This window comes from Balearica regulorum, chromosome 5, assembly GCF_011004875.1.
Source record: "Balearica regulorum gibbericeps isolate bBalReg1 chromosome 5, bBalReg1.pri, whole genome shotgun sequence".
Taxonomy (NCBI): domain Eukaryota; kingdom Metazoa; phylum Chordata; class Aves; order Gruiformes; family Gruidae; genus Balearica; species Balearica regulorum.
The window spans coordinates 16,333,591-16,353,617 of NC_046188.1; the positions used below are offsets into that span (position 1 = coordinate 16,333,591).

A 20,027-nucleotide genomic window follows, 5' to 3' on the forward strand; every position below is an offset into this window, starting at 1 on the left:
CCCCCCCAGTGTGCTTGGCACCCTCTTCCTGTGCCATTCTCTGTTTGTTCAAATCTCTGTTCATTTTCTCACCTCTCTCACCCTGTCATCTTTTCATTAACATGGGATTATTTTTGCTCTTTTTTCCTTCAGTCTTCATATTGGATTTCATTTTAATCTATTTACTGACCTTTTCCCTTCTCCTAATGATTTTGTAGTTGTAGTCCATGGAAATGGGTGAAAAGCTGATTCCAGAGGGACAGGACTGGTCACTAAAATCAATGATACTCGAGGATCAAACATTTTACCCTCCAGCTGACTTCAGTAGCAAACTTCCTTGTGCATCTGAGGATGCAATCCAAACCGCAAGACGGTAAACAATTAATTGACCTATTTTTTAAGAGGATATGTCAGAGTTAATGGGTAACGTACTTAGGCAGCTTGAGACAGAATTGAGGGCTCATATTTTTAATGCTTCATATATCTATAGGTGCTGAACTCTGAAGAAAAATGGTGATCATCATCATTGTACATTCCTGACAAAAACGCAAGTCAGAGAATTTCACTGCATCGACCCCAGTTAAAGCACATGTGAGAGAAGCATAAAGGGTTAATTATTCTCACATTTAAAATATATTCTGTATTTACAGTCTGGATTTCGCTTAAGCCCCTCACTACAGGCTCTATAAATTTCTCTTTTCAACTGCATAAACGTCTGCTTGCTTCTCTCAATATAAGTACTTAGAGAGTGTGACCAGATTCTGAAAGCCATAAATTCTGTGAATTTTGTAATATTTTGTGAGGTGCCTCAATATTCCTTTCATTTGCCTTTTTTTTTTTTTCTTAACTATAAATAGAGCCTTCTTTCTGCAACCAGTCTCCAAAGGTCACCTTACAATGTTTTGCTATTTCCCGTATTAAGCAGCAATGCTTTTCAGCTGACATTCCAACTTCAAGTCATGCATATGAGCATGATGTGAGCTTGCTTCAGACTACAGTGAGAGGGCTGCAAACAAGACTGCTGTATAATTGCTGAGAAAAATAACATCCATTGTCAAAAAGGGCACTTCATCAAACAAAATTTAGCTGCATGAATACAAGTGTCTCCAAATATTTGGTTCATGCTAAAAATATAGCACATTTATTAAAAATATATATTTATAAACATTGGTATGAACAGACACAGATGTTAAGCAAATGAGAAAGGAAAAATAACCATGTAATGTATTTCTCCCAACATTTTATCAGGTTTAGGCAGACCTTGCTCAATGGAATTGTTTTTTTCATGATTGCACCATATGTTCATTCTAAATAAAAAGCTTGTCAGATTCAATGTAAGTAAAAGCAAAAACCAAGAGAAAAAAATCATTTGACCTAACGAACACGTGATCTGTGCTATGATGCTATCTTTGAGTTCATTCTTTGCGAGTATACAGTATACATTTCTAATGGTATATAGTGTACAGTTTCTTTCTTTCCTTTTTTTTTTTTCCTTTTAATTGTGTTAGAACAACATATCCCTGGTGGATTTCTTCAAAGCTACAACTTACATAATTGCAGTCATTTTCCCCCAAACTGAAAACCAAACCGAAAGGAAGAGGGCAGGACACAAGAGTTAAGCTTGTTACTGTGTGAAAAAGTCTTGTTAAATTAATTGTGCTTCAGTCTTCGCTGCCTGCAGGCAGTGCTTTTATGATGTGTTAGTATAATACAGAGTCAATTCTGATTAAACATCTTGTCAATAGTCAACAATGTTTGTTGTCACTCTTAATGGCCTTTTTATCTGGTCTATTTGCATGCCTCCTAGTTTACAACGTTGTGTAAATATACACAAAAATGATCACGATGAGGTTCAGAATTGTCCCAATAATTCCAAGCATTGCCAAGATGGTTTCTTCTTTGCTTTCCTTTTCTTGACTGCCTTTATCTTCTTCATTTCCACTAGTGATTACCATCTTGGTAGCCAGTTTCTTTATCCTCCCCTTCAGGATAACCTAGATTTAGGGAGAAAAACATCAAAACGGATTGTTAGTTTGAGTTTCCAAGCTCATTTTAGCGGTGGAGCCTATTGCAGAATTTTTGCCCCATAATGCATTAAGAATTCAAAAAGATTAATACTTTTACTAGCTGCTTAGTAAATGTTTAATTAAAATGATAGTTCAGCTAGCCTCTAGATTACTTATAACCATCCATAACACTCTCTGCTTATGTGCCAGCAATCATTCATAACACATATAATTCATCTGCAATGTTGTTATAAAACTGGTTAGAAATGTACCAACAAGGTGTGACTCCACTGGTGTCAGTGGGGATTTTGCCTGCATTAGGACTGCAGGAGACCATCTTGTCAAGTTGCGGAGACTCTAGATTTACACTTCAGTACCAAGAAGCAAGTGGATGACAGAAATAAAACTGAGAAGATCTCGTTTCTTTTTAATAGGAAAAAACACCAAAGAGAAAGGCATTTTGTCTCCTGACAAGAAGGAAGTCAGCAGTGACTTCCCAATAAATAATTCAAAACAAAAGCAAAACTAAAATAACATCCATCTTGGCTTTTATTTTCCTCATTCTTAATGCCCGATGAAAAGTTACTTGCAGTGCAGTGAGCTGAAATATATTGATCTGCCTGCAGGGAGGACACAGCCCTTTCCCAAGCAGCAGCCCCAGCCCCTGAACTGCTGAAAAAAAAGAAGATTCTTTAAGTGTGGGAACAGTCCTGACTCCCAGCACTGCTGGAGCCACAAAGAAAGATGCTCCCTTGTCTTCCAGCCAAGCGCTGAGATCTGGGTAAACATTTGATTGTTCAAATTAAAAATGGATAAATTCTATTTATCTGTGCTTACCTAATGCTGCAAATTCTGATCTCATAGGCAAAACAGAGCACCCCAGCAAACTGAAAAAGGCTGGCTGGTTTCCCAAAGCCAACTGATCTGCCAACAGCTGGCTTCAGGCAATGCCCTGCTGTTGTGTCCCAAAGCTGCAAACCATGTTCCATGATGTTTCTGCTGCAGTAAGCAGTGGTAGGATGTAGCAAAAAAATGCTCCTCAACGGCTCCTGGCTATAGGAGGGGTTTGGTTGGAGGAGGAAGTGGCACAGGTGCTTCCCTCACTCCTCCTTCTAACTCATGGAGCAAAACCACTAGATCTCATGCAGTGTGGATGTGCACGGCAGGGAGGGCCCAAAGAACTGGTCACCACCTGCACGGAGACACATCCCTGCCAGCTGGTCTCACCACAGGGGACCCCTGACCTGCCTCTCCATTGAGTTCCTGGGCTGAACAGCCACGGAGCAGCGACCAGAGTACCGAAAAGATGGAAAGGAGCGGGAGAGGTGAGGAAATCCTGTGACGGAGAGACTGAGGGGAAAAAAGAGAATCCAGACAAAACAACCTGTATTTTGTCACATCTGCAAGTTGTTCATATATAGGACAGTGAGTAACTGCAGGTAACTTCCTAGAAAGGGCATCATGGTTGAATCCCAGCAGGTACAAGTGATAAGTGGTGAGTAAGGCAGAAGCGGGCATCTGCGGAGGTGCCACTGGCCTTTACACTTACACTTGCATTAGCATTTACATGTTTTGCCTGAGTCAGCAGGAAACAAGAACGAGGCAGGCAGTAACCCGAGGGTACCCATGGCAGACGCAAATCAGTGGGAGCAGGGGGCACCAGGCAGAGGGGTACTGCATCACACATCAGAGCGTGGTCATCCAGCAGGGTAACCTGCTCCAGGAGAGCAAAGCCACAGAGGCACCAGGTAGCTCCCAGGGACACTGGCTCCTGCTGCCCCCCTCCAGGTTCTCTTCCAGCCCTCAAAAATTCCCTTGTCCCCACTGTTCCTCCAGCCACAGCCATCTGCAACTCCTCCTGCAGGACCTACCTCTTCTAGCATCAGAAGAGCTTCGTTGTATTTGCCACTGGCTGGTGTCCAGAGGAGGGCTGGGTTCAGCTTTGCATCCAGCAGGTGCCCTCCCTACCTTATTAATTGCCACCACGTAGTCAGCGATATTTTAACAAGCAAATTGGCTCTGGGAAGTCACAGGAGAGTTCCTACCAAAGCCATTTACAATAACCTCACAACACAGGCGCATCCACTCCATGTGGCATTGGACCACAAACCCGCATCCCAAGCTGTGACATGCAGCCGTTACTTCACCCACAAAGCCATGAGTCATTTGGATATCGTGTTCTTTTTCCCTTCAGTAACTGGGAGATTTTCCCTCTGGTCAAATGTCTGCATTTCACTGTTTATTTGAAAAATCAAGTGGGATCACAAATACGATCTGATAAAATCCCAGGCCTGGAATGCAAGGATTGAGGGGAGGGTGAAGTCCTTGCTGGCTGGTTCCCACAAGAGCCAAGCGCTCTCAATTCATCACTCTAGCTCCCACAGAAATATAGTCATACTCCAGCATCTTGTGGGTCAAGCCCTTCCAGCTTTGAAAAAAAGCCAGAGAAGGTACAATGGGTCTCTCTGCATCCCATGGTTTGGGCACAGTTTCCCATTCACATCAACATAAACCCACACAGAGTAGTGCAGAGCCCCAGCCAGGGCAGATTTGCACATGCACTGTGTGCACCGACACTCTTAACTTTGGCATGGTGACTCTGTACCACATGTGCTAGACAATCTTATTTCTAGGATTAATATGAGCAGAGACAGAATGGGGGCATCCGAACTCCTCTTATTAACATCCCCAGCCTTTTCTTAATAAATCCAAACTGTGCAGCATGAAGTTAGTGTCAAACTCTTTCCTGCAGGACACTAGATCCTAAAACTAACATAAATCTAAAAAGCAGATAAATAATTCACAAAAGAAAAAAAATATATCAAAGGCTATTAGATATAAAGACAAAGCCTCTGGCTTAGGAAATTCTTCAGTTGTGAATTTTTTGGAAGCCAAGAAAGTATTCTGGGGAAGTACCACCACATCCTTGCCTTGTTATTAAAGTCTTTCCCAGACACTCATTGCTGGTTACTGAGAGAAAGGGAGTCCCTGGGCTGCATGATCTCTGATCTGAGGTTGTACAATCACTTTTCTCCTCTTTGCAATTATTAGCAAGGAAATACTGAGTGGTTTCAAACCCAAACACCGCCAACACAACTCAGACTGCCAGATTATTTCTGTCCCACTAAGGGGCCTTAACTGAGGGAGAAGGTCTTCAGTGTGATGCAGTGAATTATGCATGGAGAAGCTGGTGCCCAGGACATGATGAACATGAAGGAACAACGAGGAAGCAGCAACAGTTGAGAGTTTATACATGGGCTGATGCACGCTGTGATTTGTTGGAGGTCATCTTGCTCCAGTCATGCCTATGTGTGGCTCACACAATGATGCAGCCTGGCACTGCATGAATTGCATCCTATTTGGATGAAACTACACCCAAAGATGTGCTCCAGGAGCTCTTCATGTGCTATAAAAACAGTAAAAGACATTTCAGTCCACGGAAGCAGGGGTCCAGACAAAAGCTGGTCTGAAGTAAAAACCCCAAAACACATGTAGCGTGGACACTGGCACCATTAGTTTTCCTGGAGAGATTGCTCCAGTGGGTCCACACTTCGCACCATCACCTAAACTATGAGAAAGAGAGAGCACAATGGGCTTGGTATTAAGAGGCATTTAACATTCAAACAGGAAAAGACTGGGACCAAATACAATTATATTAGTACTTTGCCAAATATAGCACTGTTGAAATCAAGGTAAGTGTTGACTTTGAGCTGTGAGGAGACCAGAATCAAAATTACTTCTCCACATTTAAGGACTGACCTTGGGAGAAGAGGAGCACTCTCCTAACGGCAGGGTCAAGAGTTTAACCTTCACAGATCTCATGCTCAGAGAAGTATTTTGGCTGGCTGGGCTTTGTGGGTGTTTTTTGCTACTGGGAAAATATTTGCTGTCAGTTTTAGTATAATTACCCCAATTAAGAAAATAGAAAAGTCTTCTGGCTTTCTGGGTACCTTTTTTCAGCCTTTATTATTCTCTTCTGGAAATTGATTTCATTTATTTGACATTGTTTCATATTTTTAAGATTCTTATGACACATCACTTCTTTTACATTTTTCTGGTGGGACTTCATGCTTGTCAGAAACACTCCCTTTCCTTGCCCAGAACTGCTGTTAGAACTGCTGAGATAGGAGGGATAGAGAGCACTACATTTACCACTTCTTTAATAACTATCCTTCTTATTTAATTACTACTTCATTAGGAAAGCACTTTCCTGCCACGTCAAAATTAATGTGTTTCCTACTTAATTTTGTAAGACTCATCATTAACCTAACATCAGCCTTTCGAAAAGACGTATTCTGAAAAGCAGTCCATGAAAAGATATGTATTGCATGTATTCTGCATTGCACAGGGGTGAAAGGGACAGTTCAGTAGTTAGGACACTCCTTGCACTATTCACCTCCTTGCACTATTGCTGACTTCTTATACATCTACGGAAAATTCACTTAGTCTCTCTCTGCCTCAGTTTCTCATCTGTGGGGATTCTTTGAAGAACTGCCTAGCCTATGCCAGAAAATGATCCATAACAAAAGTGAGGCCCCACAAATACTGCAAAAAGAGGGAGTCACTAACATGAAAAATTTCAAATCCAACAGTGCTATAAAATATACCCCCTACAATCTCCCTAAATCTGTGGGACCTGTTGCACATCACTGTCATTGCAAATGGTCCAGTGAACTAGGCAAAGCATTTCTAGCAGGAGGAGATAATTCTTACTCGTCTCTTCACTCTCAGTGTGAGCAGTGACTGAGCTAAAGGTGATGGCTTAGTGGCAGCAGCAAATGCACGTTTGTGAATTTACTGCAGTAAGTTTGTCACATCGAAGATACAAAGCGCATCTCTCACGGAATACCTGCCCCGACATATCTGTCAGCTTTTGAACATGCTGGCACCTTGACTTGCTCTTGAAAAAGTTTTGTAATCTTAAATCATTTCTCCTCTAAGTCATTATTTATCATCTCCCCAAAGAGGCTGTGAGTGGAGGGCACAGCCAGCAGAAGCAGAGCTCCTGAGAAGTCAGAGGACGGGAGGAAGGTCTGGACTCTGCTGGGGGCCCTCAGCGCTCCTCCTGATCAGCCCATGCTGTCATGTATTATCTGGCACTTTGAATAACAAGAATGAAAATTTCTGAAAAGCTCCCAGGGTCAGATTCTCAGCTGGTACAAAGCAGGCTCCCTCGCTGAGTTCAGCTGAGCCACCTCCGTTTACACCAGCTGAGGATCTGGCTCCTTGTATTCAATCTAGCTTGAATATCAGCGAGCACAAATTTTGTATTCCTAATCCATAATCACAGACAATCACCAGCCAAATTGTTTTGATATTTAAACTTGTTTACAGTCCCCAGGCTATTAGTTGTGATGACACATTAAGAGATAAGAGAACTTTAATTTTCTGAGGATAGTTCCACCCTCTGGGGATAAGAAACACACAGCAGAAACTTGTTTTGATTAGCAAACTGAAGAGGGCACAGAAACCATACAAAGCCGAGTGTGAGTTCAGATGCTCCTGGAGCTGACACCTTCCTTTATCTCATAAAGAAGTGCTTGAATTACCAAGCAGGGAGGAGAGGCTCCTCGAGGAACTGAACATCACAGCCAAGTGGAGTTTTGTTCTTTTCCTCCTAAGAAGTTCTTTTAACCTCATTTTCTTCCAAGGGCAGATTTGGGAAAGTTGGGTGCTTGGCTCAAGTGCTGGACAGCCCCCAGGCAAGATGCTGAGCAGGGCAGTTAAGTGGATACTGCGCTGCTGGTAGTGACCTCTGGGAGGAATGCACACTTAGGACATGTATTTGTGCTCCTTAACAGTCCTTTTTCTGAGGATTACATTGGCGTATTCTCACTTCTGTGATGGCTTTGTATTCACTCCTGATCCTTGTGCCATTTTGACTGGATAAGTCCCCTCCTAAACTCCACTAACACAAAATGTTGTCAGCTATCGGTCAAGATCCTGCTCAGAGAAGCACTGGAGGGTGCAGGGACACACATTTATGTTTATTTTTAGAGCTGAATTTCAGAGAACTGAAAGGCACCATGTAAATGCAAGATAAGGCTAAGAGAAGCTCTGGGGCCATAAGAAGCTTCGCTAAAAGCTCATTCAGACACAGCAGCTTGCACCAGCACTGTGTAATATGTATGAATAGCAGATGAATTGAAATGGAATGAGCAGAAACTAATATACGGCAGAAATCAGAATATCTGAGAAAAGCAAAGACCTGCCATAAGAGAAGGGAGAGAGGAGCCAAGGAAAGGTGCCCAGGGAGAGGTCTTTCATTAGGGAAAATGATCAGAAAGAGCAGGAATGTGAGCCAGGCTCGATAACACTCTGGAGCAGTGAGCAGAGAGACCAGTGCCTAAAGCGAAGAGATGTCTCAGCGGAGAGAGGACACAAGCACTTATGTAGTCCTCAAGCAGGAAAATAAACCCACGGCAGGCTGCTGCTACGCTGGCAGGTTTTAGTCAGAGGGAAATACATGCTATTTATAGCACTACAGCCAGGATATTTCCAAAGGTCTCAGCAATGTGAGACCTCATCTAGAATAAAGGGAAGCACTCAGCAGCAAAGAGGTTATTCTGAGAGGGCAGGATTCAAATAAGTAAGTAATGCATTACAGGGCTCATCCTGCTCCCCACCATCGGTCTGATCCAGTTTGTTCTGGCAGCTGTTTTTGTCCCCCAGGCAGCTCAGAACTCAGAGGACGCACAGGACTTGCAGCCAGTTTTACAGTTTTACCTTCCTCCTCCTCATTTACGTCCCTGGGACTATGCACAACCCTGAAGTGCTCAGGATACCTAAGCTCTATTATAGAGAGACCAAATATTTTGAATACAAATATCCTTATCTTAGAAACAAAGCTATGATCTGTAGCAGGAGAATGATGCTTAAATATCAGGCTGTTACTACAGACTCTCCTTTACCTGCCTGGTGCAGACAGTGCTATCCACAGACTCACTAACAGCCTTCGGCTCCTCCACCTACAGCAAGGTCTCCCGTACCAGGATTCATGAGTCCTAGTTTGTGAAAGGAACAAACCTGACTGAAATGGGAGTGAATCACCCTTTAACCCATAGCTCTCTCCTCTTTGATACGAGATGCACTATGAAGAATGACTTGTTATCAATCAAAATTAAGTCTATTTAAAACACAACTGGAAGCATTTACAATTAAAAGTAAAAATTTCACAAATCCAGAGATGATTAATTTTCTGACTGGGCCTGAACAGTGCTGAAATTTCAGTATAATTCTGGTTGGGTTAGGCTGGCCTGTTTTGTGTTCACAATCCATTTTCCTGAAACGCAGCGCTGTGCTTGGTTGCTTGGTGCTAATGCTCAGCAGAAGTGTTTGACTATCAATTGGTACTGCAGCACACACTCCCCATTTTCCTCCTTTTAAATACTTGTTATTTCTTTTCAGACCTCTTGAGTCAAAAGAGTATTTTCTCCCTCCCACTCTTCCCGTGGTTAACTCCTGATATCCTCTCTATCAGCAAGAAGAGAGGAAGAAAGACAGGGTCTATGTTTATTTTGTTCGCATGAATCCCTCTGCAATTTGTGCAAATGCACTGGTTCTAAAAACATACTGTGTGTGCTCCATTTTCAGACAATTTACTGCTCTGCTGCAACAAACGGTTAGTGTTGAAAGATAAAAGTTGCATATTGTGGACACAACTATGGGGGCAGATCTCTTAGGCTCTCTCTTCATACAGCATCTGCTGAGCTCTGTCCTGCAGAGCCCCAGGGGCTCCTGCCCCAGAAGCAGGAGCTGCAATGGAGAAGAAGAGAAACCAAACATCAGCCCTGAACAGGTCTTTTGTGTCTCACCACTGTTCCTTTCCCATCAGTGGGGAAGGGGCAGAAAGAGCTAGTGGGGATTTCCCAGAACTGCCTTATGAGATGTCCAGTAAAGGCCAAATGGAGCCAGACCACAGCCCAGCTGACCAGGTGTCCCCTTGCCCTTAGCTGATGCCAAAGGTGCAACACGTGACTGTAGTAATGCTTACCCCACTGTACCTAACTAACGTCCAGAGATCAACGACTTCCTTGGCCACAGGAAGCATCTTTGGGTTTAATGTCCCTTCATAGATTTGTTTTCTCTAAATTTGTCTACTTGCTGCTTGAACTCATGTTATTATTTTTTTCCGTACAGTGTCCTTTAGCAATGAGATCAAAAGGTAATTAAGGGACATCTGAAAAAATATCCACTTGTTGTTTGAACCTGTTACTTCATTCCTCATTATGTAATTTGGGAAATAGCGAGTAATCGGCTTTTATTCTGCAGGCCACCTAGAATGCTGTCGAGTCTCTTACCATATCCCCGTAGTCATCTTTTTTCAAGACTGAAAAATCCTGGTCTGTCTAGTTTTTCCCTTGTACAGAAACCATTCCATACTTTTGATTATTTTTCTTGCCTTTCTCTCTGCCTTTTCTAGTTATACAAGGGGGTTTTGAAGCAACAGAGGACCAAACCTTTCTGGACTTCTGGTATTAATGTGGAGCCTGTGTACTGAATATGTATTGGCCTTACTACAAAGATTTTATAACTTATACATACCAAAGTTGGTAGAAGGGGCATTTTTCGTTCAAAAAGGCTAATATCTCTCCTTCCCACACCCCAGAAATTATGATAGAATAAAGACTTGAAGTTTTCCTGAGCTTAAAAGAGCAGAACAACAAAAAAACTCTACAGGGAGCACACCTGGATGCTGGTATATTCAGATTTAAAAAAATAAAAATAAAAAAAAAAAAACCTTAAAATTTACATTTTTGCCCAGATAAAAGTAGCATTAGCTGAAATAGCTATGTGAAAGAATGACATGTTAAAGTATCTCTTTCCATCATTTCAGATCTCAGCACCCCATTTTCTATTTCAAGGGCATCTCCAGGGTTCTCTTTTAGGAGCAAAAATACGTTGAAGCCCTGTAAAAGGAAAAAATACAATACTCAAGTCTCAGTGAGAGACAGGTCTCCGTTATCTGCCAGAAGGCACATAACTTCTATCACAAGTAATTTGAAGATCTGCCCTCACCACTGCATGTTGGAATGGAAACTGAGCTGCTTCAGAAGACATTTAAGAAATATTAAGAGATGGGAAAGTGACACAAATTTGTATTAAGTTTTTGTTGTATCTCTGAATTCAGCCAAAGCAAGAAGATAATTTGGCCTGTAATGGATCAAACTACCTTTACCTCAGATGTGACCTCTCCTTACAAAACAAACATGCACCAGAAGAGCATCCAGAAGCCTGAGGGATACAACACTGGAGCTTCTCCAGAAAAAAGCTGCTAGTTTGTGGGTACAACAATAATCTAGAAAGTCTAAAATCTCCACTTTTGCTTCCAGCTATATCTTTATTCCAAAAATTAATTACAGCTACATTAAGGGACACTACAAATAATTCTAGCCAACTGACACTTTCTGATTTAGGAAAGTTGTATTCAGGTTTTTTTCTAACTTGCTAAAATTATAACTATTAGGTCTGAAATGATACACGCCAGCCATTTGTCTCAGGGAAAATATCTTCTGGTAAAGACCAGCCAAAAATGCTACAATTAGAGGTGATCCAGGATGAATTCAGCCTCCTTCTGTTCATGTGCTCTCAGGTAGGCTTTAGCTAAGCAGTAGTTTGTCCACCAAATTCCAGCTTCAGTCAGAGCACAGTGCATAAGCCATAGAAGAGGAGAGGAAAAAGCTTTTGCTCATGGGATGTATCAATTTTTTTTTATTTTTTTTTTTTTTTTTCAGAATTTAAAAGGTGGCAGGAGAGTCCAAGAAGAGGAACAGCAGTCTTTTGTCTGCAGGCATGAGATGTTGCACCGAGGAATGGGACAACTCATTCACACTGTGTTTTTCAAAGCTGCTCCCCTGTTCTGTGTACTTCATTTTCTGGGAGCCTGCCTTGGCCCTGGAGGCTTGAGTATCTGAAAGGGGTGAGTACTTGCCACTGCAGTGAAAGCCAACGGAAGCTGCACCATGTGCTGTCAGGTACTCTAAAAAAATTACATCGGGCACCCACAAATATAGATATTTGTAATCTTCCTCTTTTTTCCTTAGGTTACCAGCTGTACTGGGGAGTAATGGTACCCAGAATTGCTATTAAGATGCTGTAAACGGAAATAAGTCAGTGTTTGCACGCGGCAAGGACCTGCACGGTGGAACACCCTGGAATGCCCCAGCGGGAAATAATTTTGCCGTCACAGCAGAGTCTGAGCTATGCATTGAACAGTGAAAGAAAATGAAGTATTGAACTTACAAACTGTGTCATCTATTATGTGCACCAAGTGAGACTCAGATCCTGGGCAAAAATAGTCTGTGACTGATGCACCTGTGCAAGGTGGCAAATTAATGGAGTAGAGACAATTTTATTTGCAGCATTTCTTAGTTTCAAGTGCTGAGCTGTGCAACCTTGATAATGTTCTTTTCACATACGGTTTTGTGTGTAATTATTACCTATATCAGCCCAAATTTAAAAATAGAGCTTCTTTTAGGACGCAGTTGCAGCTGACTCTTAAAGGTGCCAATAACCTGCAACTCATGCTGAAGGCCACTGGCACTGTGACAGCAACACCATCCAACCTCTGAAAATTTCAAAGCCTCTCAAAGTCCTGGGACGAGCATTGAAAAATGAAGGCAGTCGAAAATCCCTTGCCACTTTAAAAATATTAGACCTAATAAGATAAAATAACAGATAATTTGAGGGAAGAAGCTAGTTTCTAAAACAAAGTTATCAAAGTAGGATAACACTCCAGGCAACCAACTCCCACACCTTTTATCATCATCATTAGTCATTTATATTGCAGCAGCATGCAGCAACCCCTGCTGACGTCTGGGCTAGAAACCAGGCACAGATAGCGAGAACGATACCTAGCCCAAGCAGCTCACAAAACTACATCATTACAAAGTATAGAAAAGCGGGATAGAGAACAGAAGGTTGAAATGAGTTGCTGAAGGTCGATTTGCACAAACCCAGCACAGCCAGGAGAGCCAAGCCCTCGATCCACAGGAGCAGCTGCCCCTCTGGCTTGTGCTCAGAGCAAGCATGACGTGCAGGAGAGGCGGCAGCTCCACTTGCGCAGGTCCCACGCTCCTGGGGAAAAAAGCTGGCTGTGTGGGGAGTAGCACATTTGGGAAAACACAAGTGAGGTGACACCTCTTCACTTCAGGGCTCGGAGTAGAGTTCTTTGGCACAGCAGGGAAGTGGAATTTGGGAAAAGGTCATGATTAACTCACCAAACGGTCTGGCAAGGCCATCAGGATGGGCAGTGAAGAAAGGAGTATGGGAAGAGCTGGATTTCCCAACCCCTGTGCACCAGCACATTGCTATCACAACTACTTGCTGTTGCAAGTTGTGGATATCACAGTCACAGAATGGTTGAGATTGGAAGGGACCTCTGGTGGTCACCTGGTCCAACCCCCCTGCTCAAGCAGGGCCACCTAGATCCAGTTGCTGAGGAACATGTCCAGACAGCTTTTCAATATGTCCAAGGAGGGACAATCCACAACCTGTCTGGGCAACCTGTGCCAGTGCTTGGTCACCCTCACAGTAACGTGCTTCCTGATGTTCAGAGGTTTCCATTGTTCAGCAAAGGATGTCACCTTGCATATGGAGCAAAGCCATTCGGGTTCATTTTTTGTCCTGTAGCTTATTCCTATTCTCTTTAAAAAGATACAAATGATGTGGCTATAGCTCTGGAGAGATTATTTGCATATGCCTTCCAACTCTGTACAGTATGCCTAACAACCCGTGTTCTTTCTCTGTCTGCAGTGGGTACTGTACTACATAAGGAACATATTCTGATAGCTAATGCAATGCAACATACACATCATGTTGCCTGAAGGTCATGGTAAATTGTATCTGTTTATATGATGCATGTTGACATACTCTAATGTAGTGCCAGTAATTTAAAACAATGCCCATATAAAATGTGAATAAGACCAAGAACATAGCCACAAAACTGAAAACATTTCACTGCTTTCTTAAATTAAGAGTATTCAGTAGCATATTGGTAATTCTACTTCAGGATTTAGGGAGAGGAATGTCTATTTTGCTACATTTTTCTTCAATGGATACCAAGCCAAATTCTGTTCACAAATTCTTGAGTAAAATTACTGTTAAAAGGAAAACTAATCTGGATTTATGCCCCCAGAAAGGGAGCCAAATTTGACCCTGATTTTTTTTTAACATATAATGGATTCTTTAAATATATTGCTTGCAATAAAGACTCTGATAATAATAAATAAAATATAGTATCTAGATTATGCAAAATTGGTCATTGTGTGTAAGTTCCAGCATCCTTATAACACACAGGGAGAGCACGGAGTCCCACTGAACTGGTGTGATAAGTAAATTAATAGCAACATGGCGAGAAACAGTAAGTTGGTAATGTTTCCGTCAATTTAATTTTCAAAACAAAGTGTTTATCTGTTATGAATTGTTGCCCAAGATATTCTGCTTGTTCACACAGACCTGTTTTCCATTCTAGCAGCTGTCACGACATCCCTATAGAACTGATGCTTTCTTGGCTAAGATACTTTGCTCACATTTGTGAAAGTATCCATTTGGCTCTACTCATATTTTTAAAGCCAAATGGTCCTCTAGTGAGACATTTATCCATTTCTTCTCCTTTCACGCTGCAAGGCAGCATCAAGGAGTGCTGGGGTAAGGTGACTGGGAGCAATGAGCATACCAGTAAAAAAATAAGTTTGTGGTCATAGACCACCTAAAACCCACAGAAGATGGCAGCCCTGCAGTGAAACAATGTTCTTCAGGCTCTGGTGAGAGGAAGGACTTTCACTCATGAAGCAAAATTTGGAAATGAGCACTAATGATAGAAGAGGTATTCAGGTATTGCCAGTTCATGGCATTTAAGGAAATTTTAATAGATCGGGGGGAAAAAAAATGAAGATCCTGCATGAGTCACATATCTGGGATTAAAAAAAAAAAAAAAAAATGCACTTGGCCCAAAATTCTCCAAAGGCCATTTGAGGGCTAATTTAAAAGATTGAAATATTAATTCAGGTGAACCTGAAAATTCTGATCTGAATCATTCATACTCTAAGAAAAACTTCTGGATTCACTTCACTATCTGGGAAAGAAATGGAAGGCTGCTTGATGAGCAAAACTCAGTGCTGGTTCAATTCTGGACTGAGAAATGATACCTTCTAGCGAATATTCACAGACACTGGTAAACATAATTAACCTATTCAATGATATCATAGCATTCCTAGATATTATGATTTCAGAACCTATCTGTAATGTAAATTAAACAGGCAGTTGTACTGATTAATGTTAGATGTGAAAGGAATAAGACTATGTGATTGAAAAATTGAATGTGCAAAGTGCTTTAAAATACAGTGTCACTCCACCATCCATCCAGAAAACCCGAGGCAGAGCAAGATGAAAAACTTAACTAAATTCATGAAGCTGCCCATTGAAGCTCCAGAGAAGAAAACTGTTTCTCAGTTTCCAGATCAGTACCCTATTCTTTGGACCACATTGTCTCTCTAGACCATCTGGTTTAAACTGATGCAGCAGCTTCAGTTTATATTGGTTGAAGTCTTGCAGCATAAGCTTTTTAACAAGTCACTTTGCAGCACCGACAATTTAATTCAGCTTAACAGAAATATAGAAATAGAAACAGTAAAATGTCTTTTGACCTTTGCTGTTGGCTACAATCAAAACCATGCAATAAAAAGAGCAGAGAGGAAATGTAGGACATACGCTCAAGATGATGAAAAAAATGTTTGGGCATGTAACACAGTACATTAAAGAAAATATTCACAAACAATTCATCCTGCTGAAAATATTATTCGCATAAGGCTGTGAGGGTCAGTGTCAGCTCAGATTACGCACTGTACAAGTGCCAGCCATAGGAGAAGACCCACCCACAGGCCCTACACTCTTGGGCAGGAGGTCACTAAACACTAGCAATTGATCTATGGCTCTAGAGACTCCAAGGAGGGGCAAAAAAACCCAAATGAAATGTGCAGATTTCCTTTTTTTTTTGTATTATAGGTACTATTTTTCTAAAGAAGAAGATTAATAAAGTGTTAAGAATGACACTGTCCTGTCAATTCAGTGTTAATCAATATCAATGATGAATGAAAATAAATTAACACAACTCAGAAAAATGTCCTTAAACTAAATTCCTCTCCATTTCCTCCTAATACAGAAGCAACCTTCCAAAGATTTTTCCTTGTCTGAAGAAATTTTTCTCCAGAGGCTTCCCAGCTGGTTCACACAAGCCTAACTTAAGAACTCAAGCTAAGTCCTGTTTTGCTTATCCTATCAGTCCTTAGCTTCTCCCCAGTATCACTGACACAGGTAACATATCCAACCCTAGTTCTCCTCACAGGGTTGGGACTTTGTGTCACCCTCTAAACCACTCTTATTTGTGCTGAAGCTGGAAGCCATGCTGCACATGCCACGGGTGTGACAGGGGACATCCTTTTGTCACCCAGAGCCTTCTTCTGTTGGGTTTGGCATAGGTATTGCCTATGCCACCGACCACAGAGCTGGCTCTGCATCTCCGGAAGCCTTTCAAGTTGCCATCCGACATTTGAACCATACTTTCAATTCCTTAGATCTGCAGATGCCAAGCACACTCCAATAATTCACATAAAAACTCTGCACAGTGACTGGTGACTGAAATGCAGCCAGCTCTTGAGTGAAGCACAGGCAGTTAAAAACCAAGAAGCCATGCCAAACAGTCCTGAGGAGAGGAAGTGATGAAGATTTTTTTTATGAAGAGAAAGCGTATGGCAAATTTATATAGGGAAATGTCTTACTCCATGAATCAAAAGATGTAACCTTTCTTTGCCAAAAACTGGAGAGCCTAAAAGCTCATAATTCTACATTAGTACAGCAATTATATTAGCTTTCCTGTATTTTAAAAACCCAAGACAAAAGTTTAATACTTCTGACTTTGCTTTTTAAATAGAAAGTGAGAGTTACACTAGACAAACTCCAATTTAAAATCTCAGCAGGGCTGACAGCTGTATTGAAGAAAGCTTTTTCATGGTACAAGCTTGTGGATTGATCTTAATTATGGGCATTTTCTTTCCATAGATCCAATATTTATATTCTTTTTGTTATTTGAAAACCTGTCTGGGGACTCATAAATCTGCCTGCATCATAATTACACTCGCCTACATTTCATGCCTATAATCAGAGTAGGACCTATGGCAGCAGCCACAGGAAAACTGGACAATCTATTCTGCATGGGTTAGTAAGAAAGACTGGAGTTATTTTTCCAAAAGGATAATCTATTTTATGGAGAAGAAATTAATTCTGTCAAATTTTCAGGCAGCTAAGGTTTGGCCAGGAGCATTTTTTGGGCTCATTTCTGAAAGAAAACTGAGTCTGTCTTCCCAAGCTCATGACTCCCTTTCTTCCAGTTGCTCCCAATTCCTACTTCCTTTCTCCAGTCTTTTCTTCACTGGAGCTTGCTTGGAGGGTACAAGCCAAAACAGGAGCTGCTCACTGCCAGGGTAGCTCGCATAGCAAAGCAGCATTGCTGTGGCTTACTGTGCTCGGGGAGGGGAAAGACAGACAGATGTAGGCTAGTGGAGTCCTTCCAAGACAAAGCTTAGGGTTGTACAACTCAGAGCTACATTCAAACCCCCACAAATAACCCAAGAATCAGGCTTTTTATGGAAACCCACTGGCGGTGTTTTACTTTGAATACCGCTGCTTCTTGGACTACAAATGTCAAAAGCATATCTGTAGTGATGCGCTGCTGCAGGCTGGCCTTGGGAAACCCTTCATAAAAATCTGTCAGTGAGGCTGGGTAACTTCCCTCCCCTGGTGAAGTCATCCGCTCTGGTCATGGCTATGCTCTCTGCACTCTCCCTGGGGCTAAAGTAAACATTACTGAGGAGAAAACCTGCATGCCTTACAAATGCACAGCTCTTCACCATGTGCAGATATTTGCAAATAATTAAGGAACAGAATAGCTCTACCAGCATAGAGGGCTGTGCCACCCTCCGTACACTTCACCTCCAGTTAAGAACAAACTCTTCCACACCACACTTGCAATAGCATTTTTGCTGTATGCTGTTGCCTGTCACAGGAAGGAAGGCGGAGTGGCTAAAGCACCAGGAGGGGATCGGGGATTCGGGGCCTCTGGGGTCCCGACAGGCCCGGCAGGTGGGAAGTTGGTCAGTATGAACAACCCTGGCTCTGAAAAACTGCATCTCCATCCTTTCCGCACATTATGGGCTGCTTCTCCCTCACTGTTGCTAGGTAGTAATTGCTAACCAGGAAAACAGGGATTTGCAAAACTGACTGCTCTTCATGGACGGCACATTTCCCTCTCTCAAAGGCCATAATCCCTGTGTTAGCACAAGTCTCTGTTGCCTTCCTTCTGTTTTCTCATTCCTGACTTCTTGTAAATGCTAATTTTGGGGTTTTTTTCTGTGTTATTTTGCTGTCAAATCTGTGAACACTAGAATATTACTAGTCATCTCATGAAAGGAAGATTTACAGATGTTTGGTCTTCATTATTTTGTTATAATTTTACACATTTTTTTTTAACAGCACAGTAAACAAGGTATTTAAAACCTCCCAAACATGGCTTATAAATTCCTCCCATTCCCACTTCCAGACATTTATAACTGACATCAGCTGTATCTCTGCTGCAGTCATAGGATCACTGCACACATAACCGTGCCCAAGGTAGCTCCAACATAGCCAGGTGGGAGCAGAAGTCGCCCAGAAATTGCAAGGGGGCTGCACCTCCAGGAGGAGCAGCTGCCTGAAACCACGGTCACAGTCCTGCCACATCTGTTAGATGCACCCCGAAGCCCAAGCCCTACCATCTTTCCTCTGCATTTTGCTTTATTCAGCTAGATCAGCGTGGGCTAGGTACATTCATACAGGTTATTTAGTACGAGTGTAGAACAAATTCCCTAACTGGAGATAAACAGTCATTTTACGAGGAGGAAAAAGAAATCAGTTCCTTTCATTGTCAATCACTTTCACAGAGTTTTGTGGCTGACAAACAGGCTGTTTGAGTGAAACTAAACAAGATGTGTGCTAAATCTCAGAGATACCAAGTTGCAGAGCAGCTCTGCTAACACCAGTGGAGATCTGCGTGCAAAGGTGTTGTGCAGAGACACAGAGATATGCCCAGAGCATTGGCTGAAGCCCGAAGTACATGGCAGATAAATGTCTGAAGCAGGAAAAGAATGGAAAGAAAGTTTCAGGTAAAGAAACAAAGTGCAAAGCCACAGTCTGTTCATATTTTCTACTGTGGCAACTTACACCAGTGGTGATGATGCAACCAGCCAGCGATGAGATCCAGCTGTGGAAGAAATCAATGGCACGATTCTCACTGACTCCACCAGGTACTGGATTGGGCTTTGAAAGCAAAAGTTGCCCAGACCAGCAAGAATAGCAGAAACAAAACATACTCTTTCATAACTTAGTCACCCAAATTGCTAGCATGTATATTGACCCCATAACCCTGTGTTAGTCCCTGAAAATGACCCACAAAATAAGTTATCAGCTCCAGTAGCACCAAAGAGGATCATGTGACAATGAAGATTCACAGAAAGTCTCTTTCTTTTGGCTGTCCTACTCCCATTTAGTAACAGCTTGTACCAAGAACAGCCTCTGTCCTCTGCTGCAGCATGAGAAGTTTAAGGTATTTAGGTATTTAAGGAAAAGTATAGATATACTCACAGAGACATCAGCAAAAATCAGTAGCAAATGATCTTCACTGCAAAAAGCATTAAAGATAATGAAAATATTAAACATTCATACCAAAAATCAACATAAAAACATGATAACTGGGACCAGGTAGGTGGTAAAGCAGCCAGTGGAACTAGTTATTCACTTTTTGGCCACCTTTTGTTGTTCTGTGTGCTTGCAGAGCTAGTTATGGAAGTTGTGTTCACTTAGAATTTAATTCTCTAGAAGAGGCTGTTTCTCTTACTATATGTGCAGTATCTACCACTGTCAGGCCCTGATCTCAATAACTGATAATACCTGCAATCTATGTGAGAAGCACAGAACAAAAAGGCTCCCAGATTTCAAGCACACCCTACTCTT

The 20,027-nt window shown here is 42.0% G+C and overlaps 1 protein-coding gene across 5 annotated transcripts in view; it reads right to left on the bottom strand.

Annotated features, from left to right (window-relative positions):
* Nucleotides 1-201: 201 nt before the first annotated feature.
* Nucleotides 202-20,027, bottom strand: part of LOC104640386 (protein TUNAR) — a 165,018-nt gene continuing 145,192 nt past the window's right edge. For 3 of the 5 annotated variants that reach the window (XM_075753619.1, XM_075753620.1, XM_075753621.1), the window contains 2 exons: nucleotides 9,588-9,740; nucleotides 202-1,973 (listed from right to left, as the gene is read on the bottom strand). In XM_075753619.1, the coding sequence (XP_075609734.1) occupies nucleotides 1,788-1,973; nucleotides 9,588-9,740 (339 nt within the window). In that variant the 3' untranslated portion in view covers nucleotides 202-1,787. The remainder of the gene's footprint in view (nucleotides 1,974-9,587; nucleotides 9,741-20,027) is intronic. The other 2 variants (XM_075753622.1, XR_012835579.1) reach the window with 2 other exon arrangements.